The following is a 20,110-nucleotide window of genomic DNA, read 5'->3' on the forward strand; positions in this document are numbered from 1 at the left end:
AGGAGTAGACAATGTGGATTTATTTAATCTAAGTGTTAAAATGGGGGGCCATTTGACACATGTTTTTTGAGCAAATATGATACATTAGACCTAGATTCAGGCTACTCTAGTAGGTATAACTTTGGGCTCAAAGTATGCTGCCCAATCTGCCTCCTGCCTCCCTCTCCTAAGCTCTTGGTCTTGGAATTGAACTCAGGGCTTCTAGCATGTTCAGCAAGCACACTATTCTTGAGCTACATCTCCAGCCCAGAGTCCAAAATATTTTATAATTTATGAATAATTTTATCGTCTACCACCTGTGGCTCTTATTTTCCAGTTGAGCCTCCAGTGGCTTCAGGGAAACAAACAGTTGTTTTTTAAAAACAAACAATAAAAATAGAATTATGATTTAAGATAAAAATAGAAAAACATTAAGCCAGGCTCAGTGTCCTGGACTTGTAGTCCCACCACTTGAGAGGCTGAAGCCAGAGGATCATTTGAACACAGACATTCAGAACCAGATTGAGCAAGACAGCAAAACCCTCTCTCAAACAAAACAGAACAAAACAAACCCCAAAAGATTTAGCTATTGAGGCTTTGTTATAAAGTTCATATTTCTCTTTCTTTTTTTTCCCTTCTTTTTGAACTTTTTCCTGTTGTTTTTCCTTCTCCCTTCTTATGGTTGCTAACTCTTTTTTTTCCTTTGCTAAATTTGCTTTATTTATTTATTCATTCATTCATTCATTCATTCATTCATTCATTGCCAGGGCCTTGCACATGGTAGGCAAACATGCTATTACTGACTATACCTCTGGTTCCCATTTTGTTTTTATTTAATGGAATTGAATATCAATCTAAAATAGATTTATGTGATTTTTGCTTTTAGGGAATGAAATTTGATTCCACTTATTAGTTTGAAAGCCTAATTACTTTTACATTTTTGGTATTTGTTTAGATGAAGGAAAATTCTGATAATATTAACTCTAATCAAATTATCTTACATTTAAAAATTTTTCTATGACCCATGTTTCCTGTTCTGCAAAAAATACTTAATCTGTAATTTAAGTAGTAAAGAAGATCTTCTCTACCACCAATCTAAAATATAGGTAGTTCCTTAGTGACATCTGTTTTTTCTTTCTTTTAAATTAATATCCATTGGTGGAATAGCTAGTTTGTTGGCAAAATTGGTACTACATATCTATGTGGATGAAAAATACTTATTAAAAAAACCCTCATATTAATGTTATGGGAACAAACAAATATTCATATATTTAACCCCAGGACAGATTTCCTGAGTTAAAAATATGGCTAAAGCCACACAATAGTTATGACTAAGTATGAAGTACTTCATACTAAGTATAAAGTAGGATAAATAGTTTTTTTTTAATATTGTTTTTAGTTGTTGATAGACCTTTATTTTATTTATTTATATGCGGTGCTGAGAATTAAACCCAGTGCCTCACACATGCCAGGCTAGTGCGCTACCACTGAGACCCATCTCCAGCCCGTGGATAAATAGTTTTGACTAAATATGAAGCTTTTGTATGTTAAAAAAAAAAGTTTAAGAGCCTGACTGGGACAGCCACAACAAATGTGACAAAATATATTTCCTTTGTACTTTAAAAATTTTACAAAAGTTTATATTCTCAAACCCCATTGTGACACTGATAGGTTAAGTGAGCAAAGGATTTTCACAGTAGGCAATTCACAGTAGAGGAAATATCGTGATTAATAAATGAAAAACATTCAATCTTTCTAGTAATCTAAACAATAGAGAAGAAACCAATTTGTCATTTTTATTCATCATATTCATTAAAAGTATTTACTACTATTGGGAGATAATTTAGAAGAGTTATTTGGAATAGGATTTAGCAGTGTCAAAAGACTTGAAACTCTTTAAACCCTTAGATATTGTTATTATTCTGAACAGCCTAACTTTTAAAAAACACACAAAGGACATAAAGAGAAAAGTTACAGATAAACCCAAATGGTTAATACAAGGTTTTTAGTAGTAATCAGAGAAATGAAAATTAAAATCACAATGATAAGATTTCATTTCATACCTGCAAGGTTAATAAAAATTTAAATTCTGACAATACCAAGTTTTGGTTAAGGATGCTTAGAGTGACAAGAATTCTCATAGAGTCCTTGTGGGAATATAATCAGCACTTTGGAAAGCAATATGGCTTCCCTGTCATTTTTGAAGTCCTGAATTCAATCCTCAGCACCACATAAAAACAAACAAATAAATAAAGCAATATGGCAATATCTAGATTTGCATATGTTATGATTTAGTAATTCTTTTCCTAGGTTTATACCGTAGAAAAACACTTGAATGATACACAAAGAGATTAAATGTACAAGAAGCCTCAGCAATTAAAATAAATAAATAAAACCCTAAAAAACATAGATGTCCATTTCTAGAAGACTATATTGTAGGTTATACAGCTATACAGCAGGTTCAGCAAAGTGAGTACAGTACAACTCTGCCCCAAAACTGGATGAACCTCATGATGTAATGTTAAACCTGAGAGGCAAAGATGAATGTAAAACAAAATGCTGTGGAACCAGGAAGGAGTGATCAGTCTTGAGTACTGATAATCTGGAAAATGCTGAAAAGTTGGTCTTCAGTGTTTCAAATTACCTTTTTATTAAAATTTTTAATAATATGGATAATTACATTAGGTGAAAAAATTCAAATAATATTAATAATCTCAAGTATGTTTAAAAAGTAAAACAGGATATATATTAAATATAATAGTAGTTAAAAGTGAAGGGCTGGAATATAGCTCAGTGACAAAGCATCTGACTTGCATTCCCAAAGCCCTGGGAATGAAAAAAAAAAAAAAGTGAAATTGTAGATGAATTTTCTTTCTATAGCCTCTATTATTTCTACCAGAATTATGTATAATTTGTATTCAGAAAACTGTTTTAAAAATGATGAAATTTAGTCAAGTATGGTGGCACACACTTGTGATCCTAGTGACTTTGGAAGCTGAGGCAGGAGGATTGCAAGTTCAGAGCCAGCCTCAGCAACTTCATAAGACCTTTTCTCTAAATAAAACATAAAAAGGTCTGGGGATGTGACTCAGGGATTAAAAGCACTTGGGTTTAGGCTGGGGATGTGGTTTAAGTGGTAGCACGCTAGCCTGGCATGCGTGCGGCCCGGGTTTGATCCTCAGCACCACATACAAACAAAGATGTTGTGTCCGCCAAAAACTAAAAAATAAATATTAAAATTCTCTCTCTCTCTCTCTCTCTCTTTAAAAAAAAAGAGCACTTGGGTTCAATCCCTGGTACCAAAAATAAATAATCAAGACTAAAGCCCACTTCATTATATCATCAGTGGTTTTTTTGTTTTGGGTTTTTTTTCCTCATATTTTTTTTTATTAAAATATTATAGGTACACATAATAATGAGATTTGTTGTTATATATTCATACATGCACACAGTATAATAATGTAACTTGGCCAGTATATATTCCCTACTGTTTCCCCTTTCCCTCCCTTCTCTCCCCCAGTCCCTTTCCTGTACTCTATTGATATCCCTTTCATATTCATGAGATCCCTTGGCAACTTTTCTTATCCTTTTCTTCTCAGTTTCCACATCTGAGAGAAAACCCTTGACTTTCTTAGTATGGCTTATTTTGCTTAACATAATGTTTTCAAGTTCTATCCATTTTTCCTGCAGATGACGTAATTTAATTCTTCTTTATGACTGTATAAAACTTCAGTGCAGTTTTTTTAATACAATTATCTATTGACATACACTTAGGCTAGTTTCATTGTTTCAACTATTGTGAATTGTGTTGTTATAAAGATGGGTATAAATTTATCACTATATTATGCTGACTTTATTTAATACATAAGGATAAACTCCAAGGAGTTGTATAGCTGGGTCGTATGGTGGTTCTATTCCTTATCTTTTTTTTTAATATTTTTTATTTATATATAACAGCAGAATGTATTGCAACTCTTATTACATATATATAGCTCAATTTTTTATATCTCTGGTTGAACACATAGTATATTCACACCAATTCTTGTCCTCATACATGTACTTTGGATAATAATGATCATCACATTCAGCCATCATTAATTACCCCCTGCCCCCTCCTTTTCCCTCCCACCCCCTCACAAATCTATTTTTAAAGTTAAAATTTGTCAAAATAGGGGTGCAAACATGGACCATACATAGTGCCATTTGGAGTCAATAGAAATGTAAAAACGGTAAAGATTCATTTTGAAATCACAGATGCATAAAATTAATTGTAGTACATATTATATTACTTTGATAATTTCATAGCCACTTCCTTTTGCTATTTCTGTGAGCTTTACCATCTTTTAGTTGATCTGCAGTTCTCTTCTCATGTATTTCGTTGAATATAATATTATCATACAAAGTATATGCTAATTGACTGTTTATGTTATTGGTAAGGCTTCCAGTAGATAGCAGGAAGCCTTACCAATAACATAAACCAATAACATGGGGGATTTTCAGAAGGTAGGAGCTTTAATTTACCATTCTTTTATCTCTCATATTCAGCACAATAGTGACCCTTCAATAAACATTTATCCAATGACTAAGTACTGATACTGTTGCCATTTCCTAAACATGGACCATAAAAATAACTTAAGAAAAACTTGTAGTAGCCATAGGAGCTAGTAAGGATAGATTAGAGACATGAAAGAGAAATGCCATTACAGAAGCAACAAATTCTGACTAACGTCACTACTTGGGTTTGGGTTTTTTTTTTTTAATTTTTGTTTTTGTTTTATTTTTTTTTTATCAGCAAAGTAACATGTTTTGTTGAACATGTTACAAGAATTTAGTCAAAAAGATCAAAGCCCATGTCTTCATCGAATTCTTCAGATTCTTCTTTCTTTGCTTCCACTTTCTTCTCAGCTGGAGCAGCCCCCGTGGAGGGAGTAGGACCTCCTGCTGGTGCTGCACCAGCTGCTGGAGTAGGCCCACCAGCCCCTAAGTTGCTAATATTTTTTAATTTTTGATGTACCTTTATTTTTTATTATTTATATGAGGTGCTGAAGAGCGAGCCCAGTGCCTCACACATGCTAGGCTAGTGCTCTGCCAGTGAGCCAAACCCCAGCCCCTCCATTCCTGTGTGCATATCTCATTCCTTGTCTTTTGAGGACTCTACATAGTGCTTTCCATACTGGTTGTACTAATTTACAATCTCACCAACAGTGTAAAAGTGTCCATTTTTCCACATCCTCTTCAGCATTTATTTATTTTTGGTGGAGCTGGAGATTGAACTCAGGGCCTCACATGTGCTAGGCAAGTACTTTTACCTCTGAGCCACATCCCTAGCCCTTAGCATTTATTATTGTATTCTTTTTTTTTTTTTTTTTTGGTACCAGGGATTGAACTCGGGCACTTAACCACTAAGCTGAGTTGCTTAGGGCCTCGATAAGGAGCTGAGGCTGACTTTTGAACTCTCGATCCTCCTGCCTCAGTCTTCCTAGCTTCTGGATTACAGGCATGTGCCACCACACCATATTATTATATTCTTGTTGGCTGCCATTTTAACTGAAATGAGATGAAATTTCAGTGTAGTTTTGATTTGCATTTCCCTAATTGCTAAAGATGTTGAATATTTTTTTCATTTATTTGTTGGCCATTTTGTATTTCTTCTCTTGAGAAATGTCTGTTTAGTTTATTTGCCCATTTATTAATTGGGTTATTGTCTTTTGGTTTTAGGTTTTTGGAGTCCTTTATATATTTCTGAATATTAATCCTCTGTTCGAAGAGCAGCTAGCAATGATTTTCTCCCATTCTTTCTTCACATTCTTGTTTTCCTTTGCTGTGCAGAGCTTTTTGATTTGATGCTATCACATTTATTAATTCTTGGTATTATTTCCTGAGCTTTAGGAATCTATTGAGGAAGTGGTTGCCTATGTCTATATTTCAGAATGTTAACCCTATGTTTTCTTTTAGGAATTGCACAGTTTCTCGTCTAATTCCTAGGTCTTTGATCCATTTCGAGTTGAGTTTTGTGAAGGGTGATATATAGGGATCTAGTCTCATTTTTCTACATTGTTATCCATGCTTCAAAACACACACACACACACACACACACACACACACACGAAAAACCATAGTACTTTTTTTTTTTTTTTTAGTACTTTTTAATTGTTTGGTTTCTTTTCTCTTAAGTTTCATGCAGAAATTTATTTTGATCATGACTTACAAAGCTATGTCCTTGTGGATCAAGGCAGTCAGAATGGCACAATTGTTAATGGAAAACAGATTCTTCAGGTGAGTGAATATGTATTATTTGCCTGTACTTTTTTTATTAAAACTAACTGAAATTATTTTAAAACTGAACTGAAAGCTTTTATTCCTTTAGCCATAGTCGTTATAAATATCGTTAGATTCAGATCAGTGTTGAAGTCCAAATGTGTTACTTGGAAGGAAATTTTCAGGAAGGACTAAAACAAAGTACATAATGAGTGGATTCTTAGCTGTTGAATTTGGGGTTCTAATGATATATCTGTGCCTTATTTTTAGATATGTATACACTGTAAAACTATTTAAATATTCTTACGTAGCTTTAGGGGCCTTTTTATTTTTATTTTTGCATTTTTGTAGATTGAAACTTGGGCCTCGTGCATGCTAAATAAATGATCTACCAGTGAGCTACACTCCCAGTGTTTATTTTTTTCTTTTTAATTGTTTTAATGGAAATGTTCCTAAACTGGAAACTCCTTGAAAGCAGGGGTTATATGTATCCAGTTAATATTCATATATCTTTAGCATGTAACAAAGTCCTTGGCATATAGTGAAAAAATATACAGAATTAGAAGAGAGAGGCCTTATTTTTATTAAGAGTAGCAAATGAAAAAAAATTACTGAGAAAAGAAGAGGGAGGAAAAAAAGGAGATATGGCATACTTATCCCTTTGTCCTAACACTTCATCTTTTTGACTGTAATGATTATGTGTTTTGGTACCAAGTTGTTTGAAGTTCAGAGTTGGGTGTTTCTTTTGGTTTGGGCACGAAGTTAAGGAGATTTTTATGTTTTAATAAGATAGAAATTATAAATTGCTCGGTTCAGGGATCATCTCCACTGTAGAAAACTTTTACTTTTCTTGGTGCTGAGGATTGAATCCAGGACCTGTTAAGCATGCTGTCTACCACTGAGCTATATTCCTAATTTATTGTAGATTATTATTTATGGGTCATTAATGAAGTTATAGAAGTGTGTGCATATCTCATTGAGAACCATTTTAAATATTTATTTTAATCTGACATTACTTATATAATGGACATAAAATACAATATGTGACTGTTTTGGTTTGTTTTATTAAATTTTCCCCCTCTAGCCAAAAACTAAATGTGATCCTTATGTACTTGAGCATGGAGATGAAGTGAAAATTGGAGAGACTGTGTTGTCTTTTCACATTCACCCTGGCAGTGATACCTGTGATGGCTGTGAACCAGGGCAGGTTAGAGCTCACCTTCGCCTTGATAAGAAAGATGAGTCTTTTGGTATGTGAAACATATTGTTAAACGTGGGTATGACTGATATATCTTTAAAATATTTAGTTCTAACACTTAGTTAATATATTTAGTGACTTAAGCTGGGCATGGTGTCACAGCCTTTGTCCCAGCAGCTCAGCACGCTGAGAAAGAAAGACAACAAATTCAAAGCCAGCCTCAGCAACTTAGCAAGGCCCTAAGTAACTTAGCAAGACCCCGTCTCAAAATAAAATATATAAAAAGTATTTGAGGTAAATATGTGTTAATTAGCTTGATTTGGCCATTCTGCAATGTGTGTATATATCAGAATTTCAAAACATCATGCGTATAGTATATATACAAGTTTTGTCAATTCAAGTGAACAGATGATTTTAAAAGTGACATAGTAAAGATTCATTTCCTTTTTTTTTTAATCTTCATTTTGTGGTGCTAGAGTTTGAAACTAGGACCTCACTCATGCTAAGCACATGCTCTGTCTATATCCATAGCCTGGTTTCCTTTTAATATCTGTTTACTGATGTGAGAAAGGTATCCATAGTTAAATCTTATCTTTTTTTTTCCTGGTACTGGGATTGAACCCAGGGCCTTACACATGCTAGGCAAGTGTTCTAACAATGAGTTATTTCCCTGGCCTGCCTTTTTTATATAACACTAACATAGAAAATATTGTACCAAAAGTGTTAAGGGTTATTTGTTGATGGGTTTTCTGTTCTGTTGATAGTTGATATTTGTATATTGTTGGTATATGCCAATTTTTAAAATAATAAATATCAATCTGTAGGGTATTGCTGTAGTGCTTTAATCTCACCTATCTAAAGCCTCAGAAGTTTAAGTAGAGATTTTGAACAAGTAAGCAGTCATCTTTTTAGACATCAGTTTTTCTTGTAAATAAAAAGTATACATATTCATTGATTAATTTTTCTAATTAATTTGCAAGTGAATGTGGCCCATTACATAACAACATGAATCTTTGGTTTACTTTCAAAATAGGTTAAATTTCCAAATAGGGTACTAATATTACCAATGTTTTGCCTTTTGTGTGTGTGTGGAGGGGTACTGGGGATTGAACCCAGGGGTCCTCTACCACTGAGTTATGTCGATGCCAGCCTTTTAAATTAACATTAGTATTAACTTTCTATAAAGTCTATTATATGTATTGGATTTTTTTAAAACCAAAGACAATTTTTTCTTTTTAGTTGGCCCAGCATTAAGTAAGGAAGAAAAAGAGTTGGAAAGAAGAAAAGAATTAAAGAAAATAAGGGTAAAATATGGTTTGCAGGTAAGGATGTTAAATATTGTCTCATATGTTGAACTGTACATTTGGTTTTGAATAGAAAAGCCTTCAGAATGCTAAGTGCATTTATATAATAAAAGAAGAACTATTTAGTGTGATTTGGAGGTTTATGTAATTTCTATTAGTTTTGGTATTCATAATCTAATAACTGCTGAGGTTAGAGTAGGAGAATGATAATCATAATCTGCATTGAGTAGACATTTCTGGTTTTTAAAAAATTTGCATTAAGATGCCATAGAAAAACATAAAAGAATAATTTTATCTGATCTCAAGACTTATTATAAACTAGGAACTAAGACATTATCATACTGGCATAAAGATAAAGCATACAGTTGATGGAACTTGTGTCTAGGAAAATGTAAATAAGTGTATATATATGCACACAAACACACATATACATTTTTATATATACACTTATATATATGGACAATTGATTTTAAACAAGGATATGAAAGGTTGTTTTTTTCCATTAAATATTGCTAGAATAATTGAATGGCAATATGTAAAAGAAAGAATGAACAATAGCAACAAAGAATGTTGATCCATGTCTTTTATCTTATACAAAAATTACAGATATAAATGTAAAACCTAAAACTTTTAAACTAGAAACCTTTTAATAAAAAATAAGGTTTATCTAACACCAAAAGCACAATCTATAAGAATAAATTGATAATCTACACTTCCTCAAGTTTAAAACTTCATTTATAAGAATGAAAAGACAAGCCATAGACTGGGAAATATATTTGCAAATCGTGTCTGATAAAAGACATATATCTAGAACATATAAACTCAAAACTCAGTAATGAGAGAACAGTTAAAAAATGGATTGTCTTGTACAGTGATGGACACCTGTAGTCCCAGCTACTTGGGAGACTGGCTCAGAAGGAGCACTTTAGCCCCAGAGCAAAAGGCCCAGTTTGGGTAACTTTTTTTTTTTTTTTTTGGTAAACCAAGGATTGAACCCAGGGGTGCTTAACCACTGAATCACATCTCTAGCCTTTTTAAGTTTTCATTTTGAGACAGGGTCTTACTAAGTTGTTAAGGACCTTGCTAAGTTACTGAGGCTCACCTCGAATTTGCAATTCTCCTGCCCCAGCCTTCCAAGTCTCTGGGATTACTGGGCAAAATATTTGAATAGACACTTTACCAAAGAAGATATGTAGATGGCAAATAAATATGAGAATACTTTCAGTATTTTAGTCCTTAAGGAAATGTGAATTAAAACCACAGTGAGATATCACTTAAACATCTATTGGAATGCTAAAAATTTTTAAGCATATATTAGGTGGTAGAAGGTGAGAAACTGGAACTCACATACTGCTGTTAGGAATGTAAAATGTTGTTGCTGCTTTGGAAAAAAGTTTGGTTGTTTTTTAAAAAGCTTAATGGTTTGGGCTGTCCTTCAGGGGTAGAGCACTTGCTCAACATGTGCAAGACCCTAAGTTAGATCCCTAGCCCCACAAAACGAAAACAGAAGTTAAAAATACACCTACTGGGCTGGGGTTGTGGCTCAGTGGTAGAGCACTTGTCTAGCATGTGCGAGGCGCTGGGTTTGATTCTCAGCACCAGATATAAATAAGTAAATAAAATAAAGGTCCATGAACAACTAATAAAAATATTTTAAAAACTACACCTACTAAGATTCATCCATTCCATTTCAGGGTATTTACCAACGAGAAATTCAAGCATATTTTTTTATTTTGGCTTTTTAAAAAAAATTGTTCTTTTTAGATATACATGACAGTAGAGTGTATTTTGACATACATGCATATTTTGATTCAGAGACTAATAAAGAAATGTTCATAGCTGCATTTTTTTTAAAGGTGGTTCAAAGCTACATTTCATGTATTCTCTGTTGTGGTTGTAATTCACTTGTTAATTTGGGAGATAGTCTTTTTTGAGATCTTGTGCTATCCCAAAGTCTGAATTACTTTATTCCTGTTCTAGGAGTGTGCTCAAGGACAGATAACTCTTCCTAGGATGAGGAAGAAAGGCAATACTGTTTCCCTGAGATTAAGGAAGGGGAGAGATTAGGGAGGAGCAAGAAGCAAGGAAGAGAAAGAAACATATCCATTTAAAAAATAAGCTGTAGTGGCAGAGCAGCAAGGGCTATATTTAAAGCATAAAGTAGACCACTGTTACATTTCCCACTGTCAATTTCTACATTCCTCTGGGCATGGTGGCACATACCTGTAATCCCAGCAGCTTGGGAGGCTGAGGGAGGGGTTTAAAGCCAGCCTCAGCAACTCAGCAAGGCCCTAAGCAACTCAGCAAACCCTGTCTCTAAATAAAATATTTTTAAAAAGGGCTGGTGATGTAGCTTAGTGGTTAAGCACCCTGGGTTCAATCCCCGGTATTAAAAAAAAAAAAAATTCTACATTTCATTTCTATGGAAAAGTGGGCAATGACATCTCCAAGTTACTTTCTGATGAGAGAGGGTGAAGTTTGGGAAAGTAACCCAAAGTCCTTCTTCTATATCAGGTGGAATGTGGACAGTTAAGAGTGTTCCGGAACAGGGCAGTGCATATATACACAATGGCAGATGGCAGGTGACTGGACAAGACAGTCAGGGATCATGCTAAGACAACAATAAACAAGATAGCAAAGTATTACTTTTTTGTAAACAATTAGCACAAAAGCAATTAGTATTTCAGCCAGTCTCTGAAAATTATGAAGATAGTAATTTATAATCATATCAGTGAAAAACAGGAGTTTATCTATATAGGAGGTTAGGAAGATTTGTAGGTCTATGAGATGAGACTCAAATTAACTCAGGACAAATCTATTAGGCATTCCCTTACTTTATAGTTTAGATCTATTAGGTATTCCTTACTTTATGTTTCCAACTTAACTTTTGGTAGGGCTGACACACATCTTAAGTTACATTTAAAAAAAGAAAAAACATTGTCTTTCCTTTCAAATGTCCATGTAGGACTATGCTTTGGTTTTACTCTTCTGTCAGGTGTTTTAAGACCAAGTTGGTCAACATGGACCTTGTTCCTATCTACTGTTCCTATCTACTGTCAGCTGAGCCAGGCGCAAGACCCTGTTTCTAAATAAAATACAAAAAAGAGCTGAGGATATGTTTCAGTGGTTAAGTGCCCCTGGGTTCAACCCCGGGACTAAAAAAAAAAAAAAATCAGCTGAGATTCCTCAGATCACTCTTGTGAACACGTGCAAAGCTTGGTTCCTTTAGCTTTCCTTTACCAGTTGTGCCATCTGCCAGGATGGGTCAGGGTCTTGCTGACCGTACATGGCTTCTCTTGGAAGCATTAGGGACATTCTTCTATCCAATGACCCTCCTCTTTGCAGAATGTGCACTGGTTGGATTCTTGTTCTCTAGGATCCTCTCGATCTCCCTAATCAGCAGATTGGGTGACTCACCGGAGTTGCAGGGCACAGAGAGGTGTCACATCATTCTCTGGGTCCTGGCTGGCCTTAGAGGGCAAGGGCCAAAATGTTGGTTGCTTTTCCCTTGGCCCTTTTACTTCCTTGACTTTGGTTTCCAAGTTTTTGGTTTTAAACATCCAGCAGACCAGTCTTAAAGTGGAAGTAATGGGTTATAACTATATGGTTATAACTATATGGTTATAACTAAGTGGGTTCTATCTATAATTTCACAGTCACTCTTTCCTTTAATTGAAATCAGTATTAATACTGCAAGTCAGCATTGAAATTAATTAATGTTTTTCTGTGAGAAGTAATATTTCTGTAAAACCACTAACGGGCAATAGTTATAAAACAAAACTGAGAATCTTAAATGTCCATTGTACATGGATAAATAAACCACAGTATAATTGTATAGTGGAAAACTATTTATTGATAAAAAAGGAAGAACTGTTGATATAGTCTACCACCTTAGTGAATCTCAAAATAATTATGTTGGGTGAAAGAAGACAGTCAAATGAGTACATACAGTGTGCTTTCACTTGTGAAGCAGGTTCACTGTCTACTGGTTTCCAGCTAGTATTGAGTCTAGTGAGAAAGATGACACTCATATATAACAAGTTATGTGAAACAGATTTATTACTTATAGATAAGCAACAAGGAGTAGCAGAAGCCTAAGATTCATATAAACTAGTCCCCAGGACTCAGAAACCTGATTCTGGGTGGATGGAGTCTCAACCATTTGTGTTCCACTTACACTGCAGATGAGGGACCCTAGAGAGCGACCTGCTTATACATGAAGTCATGTGACTCACTGGGCTGAAGTGTTGAAGAAAATCTGTTTGTAGGTGGGGACTGGAACAGAGCCTGGGCTCTTAAAATCAGTCCTTCCATATCTCAGGGTTTTACATTCCTAACACATTCCACAGTTAGTTTGAAGAACTACAAGTGAGAAAGGGGGAGAATTGGGTTGGTCCAAGGCTACCCAGAGAATTGTCCTGCACCATTTATATAAACTTTTAGATGAGCAAACTGAAATATTGTAACAAAAAGATTTTGTTTTCTGAACACAAAGGAGGATGGACACACAGGGAAGGTCTGGAGAATTGGGTTTCAAAAGGGATAGGGAGGGCTAGAAATGTAGCTCAGTGGTAGGGTGCTTGCCTTGATATGCAAGGCCCTGGGTTCTGTCCTTAGCATTGCAAAAACAAACAAACCAACAAACAAAAACCAAACAACCAAAGATGGAAAGGGAAACTTTGGGGGAAGATGGATGTGTTTATTTTCTTGCATGTAGTGATTATTTCATAGGTATGTCAAGTCTTCAAAGTATCTCATTGTACACTGAATGTATAATTTATTGTTGTTAATGATACTTCATTAAAGCTGTTAAAAAAGTTACCATTTAAATCCTTTAAGAAGAACAGGAAGGAAATTAGTGTTTCCAGTTTACTTTTGAAAAAACTGAAGCTCATTGTCCCCAAACACTAAATGGCAGAGCTAGACATCATATAGGTATTAAGCATGATTGTCCAGTGCTTTTTACTCTTCATGATGATGTAGAATAAGAAGTTGCTACCACTCAACTTTCCATCATGTTGGCTTAGGTACCAACTTCCTCAACAAGACTCCTAAAACACAAGAGGTAAAATCAAGAATCAATAAATGGGATTGTTTCAAACTAAAAAGTTTCTTCACAGCAAAGGAAACAATGTGAAGATACAGCTTACAGAGTGGGAGAAATCTTTGCCTGTTGCACCTCAGATATAGCAATAATCTCCAGGATATATAAAGAACACAAAAAACTTTACAACATTTACTCAATAAATGGGCAAAGGAACTGAACAGGCACTTCACAGAAGAAATATGAATGGTCAACATATAAACTAGTCCCTAGTCAACATCTCTAGCAATTAGAGAAATGTAATTTAAAATTATAATGAGATTTCATCTCACTGCAGTTTAGAAGGAAATGATAGAGAATAAAATGTTCCCTGAAAATTTTTGGTTTTATTTATCTATCTATTTATTTATTTATTGGTATAGGAATGCTCAGCCACTGAGCCATTTTTCCAACCCTTTTTATATTTTATTTTGAGACAGGGTCTCACTAAGTTGTTATGGCCTTGCTAAGTTGCCGAGTCTGGCTTTGAACTCCTGATCCTCCTGCCTCAGCCTCCCCAGCCACTGGGATTACAGGCATGCGCCACCATGCCTGGCTTTGGAAAATTTTGACTCAGTTTTTGTATTGTCTTTTGGGGGGAAAAACTCACTTGGGTAGATGGTTTCATAATTTTCTTCTCTGTTTAATAACAAAACTTCTGCAATACTTCCCTTGAGTTATTCTTTAGTTCGTAGCATCTCTGGATCAATGTCATAGTTTTTATGTAAAGATCAATTAGAAGCAGACATGTTGGCATGCAGCGAATCCCAGCAGCTCTGGAGCCTGAGGCAGGATGATCAAAAGTTCAAAGCCAGCCTCAGCAACTGAGCAAGACCCTGTCTCAAAAATAAAAAGGGCTGGTGATGTGATGTAGCTCAGTGGTCAGGCACCCTTGGGGATCAATCCTAGTACCCCCATCCCCCTAAAAAAAATCAACCAGTAATAACAGATCCCTGATATGAATTGACTACCTCTTTGTGCCACTGATACACCATGGTGTATGTACTTTTATTCTTGAACCAGTTATACTATATAGCAGGCTAAAAATTACATATGTCTTTTCTTAGGGGTTATTAATTGTATTGTGTTCCATCACCTAGCATGGAGTTTAACACACTCTATACTCAGTTTTTGGGTAGTGGATTAGTCATATAAATGGAGTTGCATTGAAGCAAAAAGCTATTTTTATCACCAGGATGAAAGGGTATTTCCCTTTATATCTATATTTTCCTTTCCAAGAAACAGTATCAAACTACTTTAAGTCTTTGGAACTTTCAGTTCCATTGAGAAGAATGAAAATAGATTCCTTTCTTGAACCCCGAGGTAGGGTCTATATTTTTCTTTACTGAAAATTTATGTGACAATATAGGAGCACAACATTAAGGCAAAATGTATATTTGTGTCATGTTTTCTGCTTACTCTTTATACTTAAGCATGACTCAACTTGAAATAATATAAAAAATTTAAAGACAGTGTAATAAAAACAGCATATCTAATAGCATAGTTGTCATTATCATAGCTTGTTTTATTCCATTTTAGAGGCTTCATTGAACCATACTTTCAAAGTAAGACAAATGTACAGAAATTATATATTAATTATTTTTTCTCAACGATTATTTTGTGTTTTTTAAGAATACAGACTATGAAGATGAAAAGACATTGAAAAATCCGAAATATAAAGATAGAGCTGGAAAACGCAGGGAGCAGGTTGGAAGTGAAGGAACTTTCCAAAGAGATGATGCTCCTGCATCAGTTCACTCGTGAGTATTGAATGATATTGCTTGAGACATTCTTTGGTTCATAATTACATTCATAGGGTAGTCTGACAGGGCAGGTAGCTTTTAAAGGAATGGTCAGAACAAGATGGAAATAAGTCTATTTTTACTATATTCTAATACTAGCATTTCATTATTTGCTAGAAATTTATATGTGCACATAAATACTTTTACACATCCATACATATGCATGGCAGACATTCCAGACGAAGCCTGGCCTAGTAAGAAATTGTTAATGAGCTAGTATTTTTTTTTTTTTAATTTGATTTTATGGGACTGGAGATTTAACTCAGGGCCTCACACATCCTAGTTAATTGCTTTAGTGCTGAACAACATTCCCAGCATTTTTCATAAAGTCTTTATTTTGGGACAGGTTTCCTGAGTTGCCCAAGCTAGCCTCAAACTTTCCATCTTGTCTCATCCTCTCAAGTAGCTGGAATTACAGGCATGCATCACATGCCTGGCTTTTAATAATCATTTTTAGCATTCAAATTCTTTTGTTTTTGATGACTCTGAGATAGTATTTTACTTATTTTTCTTTGATTCGGTTATTTTTTTCTTGGTAAGATAGCTTTGTAAACGTGAAATGTGATTTTTAGGTCTGCGTTATCACTATTTCTGCATTTAATCATGTTAGGTACATTTTTCCATTCTAAGTTGAGTCAGAATTTTAAATATTTCATGTAGAAGTGGTAATTATAAAATTTTGACTAAATATTTCATCAATATAAAGATATACTACTTATGCTTATTTTAAAAATAGCAGTTTTTTTCCAGATTCTTTTATTAATGTATTATAGTAATGTTGGAATTTGTTATTACATACTCATACATGTGTACAATATAACAACATAATTTGTCCAGTATCATTCTCAGTATTTCCTCTTTTCCTTTCCTCATTCCTTCCCCTGTTCCCTTTCGTCTATTCTACAGATCTCCTTTGATTTTATGAGATTTCCCCACCCCCCCCACACTTTTCTTTCCTTTATTCTCTCTAGCTTCCATATATGAGAGAAAGCATACGGCCCTTAACCTCCTGAATTTGGCTTATTTCATAATGTTCTCAAATTCCATCCATTTTCCTTCACATGACATGATTTTATTTTCCTTTTTGGCTGAATAAAACTCCATTGTGTATGTATATTACATTTTCTTTATCTTCATTTTTCGATGGACACCTAGACTGGTTCCATAGTTTGGCTATAATGAATTGTGCTGCTACAAATAGCAAGTTTTTTCTTAATGGTACATAAAATGTGGTGCGTCTTACAACTCTTTGAGTCAGATTTGCTGTAACACAGTATTCCTGGGAAATATTAAGATTACATTAGAATTAAATTAGAGGAGAAGAATAAAAAAATGAACAGCTAAATTTGCATATTTTGTAGAACTAATAAGATATTGGAGATTATGAACTTAAAACACCTTAATTTAGCAGAATATAAAGTTACAGCATAAGATGCCAATATTTAATGAGAAGTTTTATTTCTCATAAATTTATCTTTTTTGTTTGTTTGTTTGTTAATGTATAACATATGCACAGGAAAGTATCCAAATAGTAAATATCCAACTCAATGGCATATTGTAAGATTAACACATTACAGAATGTACATTTCCTGGACAAGAAAAAGCAGCTTATCAGTAACCCCAGAAGTCTACATTCCTTTTGCCCCTTGTTTCTGATATATCAATATCCTGCTTTCATCCCCAAAGGTAACCACTATCTTCTCAATAGGTTAACTACCTATTTTAAAAATTTAAATAAATGAACAATTTAGCATTTATTTTGTGTCTGTATTCTCATTGTTCCACATGATTTTGTTAGATAGAGTTTATTTTCAATGTTGTATAATACTCTATTAACCTCAGTTTATCTGTTCATTTTTATCATTAATGAACATCTGAATTGTTTCCCATTTGTTGCTGTTAAATTTGCTGGAAGAATATTCTTGTATATGTCATTTGGTGCATATGTGCTTGCTTTTCTCTGATGTAATTCATGTAGGATTAGAGTTTTTGTCTTTAATTTATTAGGTATTGTCAAGCAGTTTTCTAAAGTCACTGTACTAAGTATTTTTAATTCATGAATTTATTCTAAATGTGGCTTAAAAGGTCTTTTATAGATCAATTGTCCTTTTAATTTTCCTTAAAGTGAAATTACTGATAGCAATAAAGGTCGGAAGATATTGGAGAAGATGGGCTGGAAAAAAGGAGAGGGCCTGGGAAAGGATGGTGGAGGAATGAAAACTCCGGTAAGACTCATTTATTCTTTTTTTTTTTTTCTTTTAGCTGTAGTTAGACATAATACCTTTATTTATTTATTTATTTTTATGTGGTGCTGAGTATGGAACCCAGCACCTTACACGTGCTAGGTGAACGCTCTACCGCTGAGCCACAACCCCAGCCTCAGATTCATTTATTCTTTTTTTAAATTGTCAATGGACAAAAGTCCATCATTTATTAATATGGGGTGCTGAGAATTGAACCCAGTGCCTCACACATGCTAAACAAGCACTCTACCACTGAGCCACAACCGCAGCCCCCAGATTCATTTATTCTTATAGGAGATATTTAGTGTGCACAATTAATGTGACAGGCATTGCCTTAAGTACTAGGAATACTTAAAGTCAAAATAGATTACTGCCTTTGTGGCATTTAAATTACTGAACATGAGTTTTTTTATTTGGAATTTTATGTTTTGGGAAAGCTTCATTTAGAATTTTTCCCCTATATCTAGACTATACTATAAGTGTTATTTCCTGAGACAAGGGTTCTTCTGTATCCTTTAGTTGTATAGCTTTTTCTTTGTTTTGCAGTGTTAGGAATTGAACCCAGGACTTAGCACATGGTATGCAAAGAAGTTACATGTCTAACTTGTTCACTTCTTGTTAATGACATTCTTACCCTGCCTGGTATTGAACATTGCAAAAACAGTGTTAGTTTACCAACAAGCAGATTCTGTATTAGCTGGGAAATCTATTAGGTTCAACAGGACAATGTAACCTGGAAAATAGAGAATACTCTTTGTAAAATATGCAGTAGCTTAATTCTGTAGTCCCTTTGATAATAGGAGGTTCCAGCTGACTTCACAATAAAAACCTTATAAAATAACCTGACTGTAAAATGTTCATGATAATTAACTGGTACCTAAAGAAGTAGATGGATCACTGTGAACGTAATACCAAATTTCTGTAGGTAGCGTAGAATACAATTTTGTAGTGAAACCTGGGCTAGAATATATGTGCTGTATTATTAATGAGCTCTATAGCTTTGGGCAAGGAAGTTCAATTTTCTTATGTAAAATGGGGTGTTAATTGTTTTCCTAGGATGTCTGAAAACAAAGTCTATAAGCATGGTGCTTTTTATCGGACACTTAGTGCTGGGGATGAAACCCAGCTCTTCTAGAATGCCAGACAAGCATTATGCTGCTGAACTATTATATACCCAGCCCATCTTTATTATAACCTTCTTGTTCACTTAATTAGGTTAGGATAGGGACAGGAGATTGAAATACATCTATGGCTTTTACTTTTGATTAGAAGGGGATGGTATATTCTGCAACATCAAGATGAAGTTTGCAGTTGCTATTTAAGGACCACTCCATTTTCTTCAAAAATTGGCTGTACTTAGTGACAACAGCCAGACGATGTAGAAATGTTCCATGGACAATGGTATACTTCTTCCTGCATGTATTTTATGCATTTGACAGAGTTTTTTTATTCTTATTTTTTGAATCAATCTTTAATAAATCAAAGAATTATAGTTAGAATAACAAGTAGGACACTGTAGATTTTAATGTTTAGATGCTAAAATAAGTTCTCTGCTCAATTTTTGATAACAGATCCAGCTTCAGCTTCGGCGAACACATGCAGGCTTGGGGACAGGCAAGCCATCCTCAATTGAAGAGGTTCATCTTCTCCAAAACAAGAGTAAAAAAAACTGGGACAAAGCACGAGAGAGGTTTGCTGAAAACTTCCCAGAAACTAAACCTCCAAAAGATGCATCAGGGACTGTGCCTTGGGTAAAAGGGACTGTAGAGTGAAGGCCAGTCATAGAACAAAATTGAAGTTTTTTTGTTTGATTTGGTTTTTTTAAAGAGTTTGGAAACTCTTATTTTATTGCAAAGACTTTCTCCCCCAAAGAGTCAGTGACACAAGGAAACTGTATCACAAATTACCCTCTCCTGATTCAGAAATGTGTAATAAAGTGTGGTTTGCAATTTTTACAAACAATTTTTTAAACCAATAAATAGTGACTGAATCAAGTTATGCAGTGAGTGGACTAAAGTTCACAGGGCATGAATAAGCTTATCAAACTTTATTTTATCTTGTAATTTACTACATTCATATAAGCAACTAGCCATTTTAGCAAAATACATGTAACGTCTAATATCTTAAATGTACACTTGTCGTTGTCTCTGTACATTCATTATTACAAGATGTCCAGTAAAGGAAGGAAACATCCAAAGTTTATGAAAACAGTTCTGATTATGTGCATCCTTGTTTATGCCCTT

The 20,110-nt window shown here is 34.3% G+C and overlaps 1 protein-coding gene across 1 annotated transcript in view; it reads left to right on the forward strand.

The window, feature by feature from the left end:
• Aggf1 (angiogenic factor with G-patch and FHA domains 1) overlaps positions 1 to 19,865 on the forward strand; it is a 37,908-nt gene extending 18,043 nt beyond the window's left edge. Inside the window, exons 9-14 of the mRNA XM_046427479.2 lie at positions 6,154 to 6,255; positions 7,322 to 7,487; positions 8,675 to 8,757; positions 15,455 to 15,582; positions 17,750 to 17,849; positions 19,439 to 19,865. Of these exons, the coding sequence (XP_046283435.1) occupies positions 6,154 to 6,255; positions 7,322 to 7,487; positions 8,675 to 8,757; positions 15,455 to 15,582; positions 17,750 to 17,849; positions 19,439 to 19,639 (780 nt within the window). The 3' untranslated portion in view covers positions 19,640 to 19,865. The remainder of the gene's footprint in view (positions 1 to 6,153; positions 6,256 to 7,321; positions 7,488 to 8,674; positions 8,758 to 15,454; positions 15,583 to 17,749; positions 17,850 to 19,438) is intronic.
• The last annotated feature ends 245 nt before the right edge of the window (positions 19,866 to 20,110 follow it).

This window comes from Marmota monax, unplaced genomic scaffold (assembly GCF_021218885.2).
Source record: "Marmota monax isolate L192 unplaced genomic scaffold, Marmota_monax_Labrador192_F-V1.1 WCK01_AAM20220418_F8-fsc00018, whole genome shotgun sequence".
NCBI classification, from domain to species: domain Eukaryota; kingdom Metazoa; phylum Chordata; class Mammalia; order Rodentia; family Sciuridae; genus Marmota; species Marmota monax.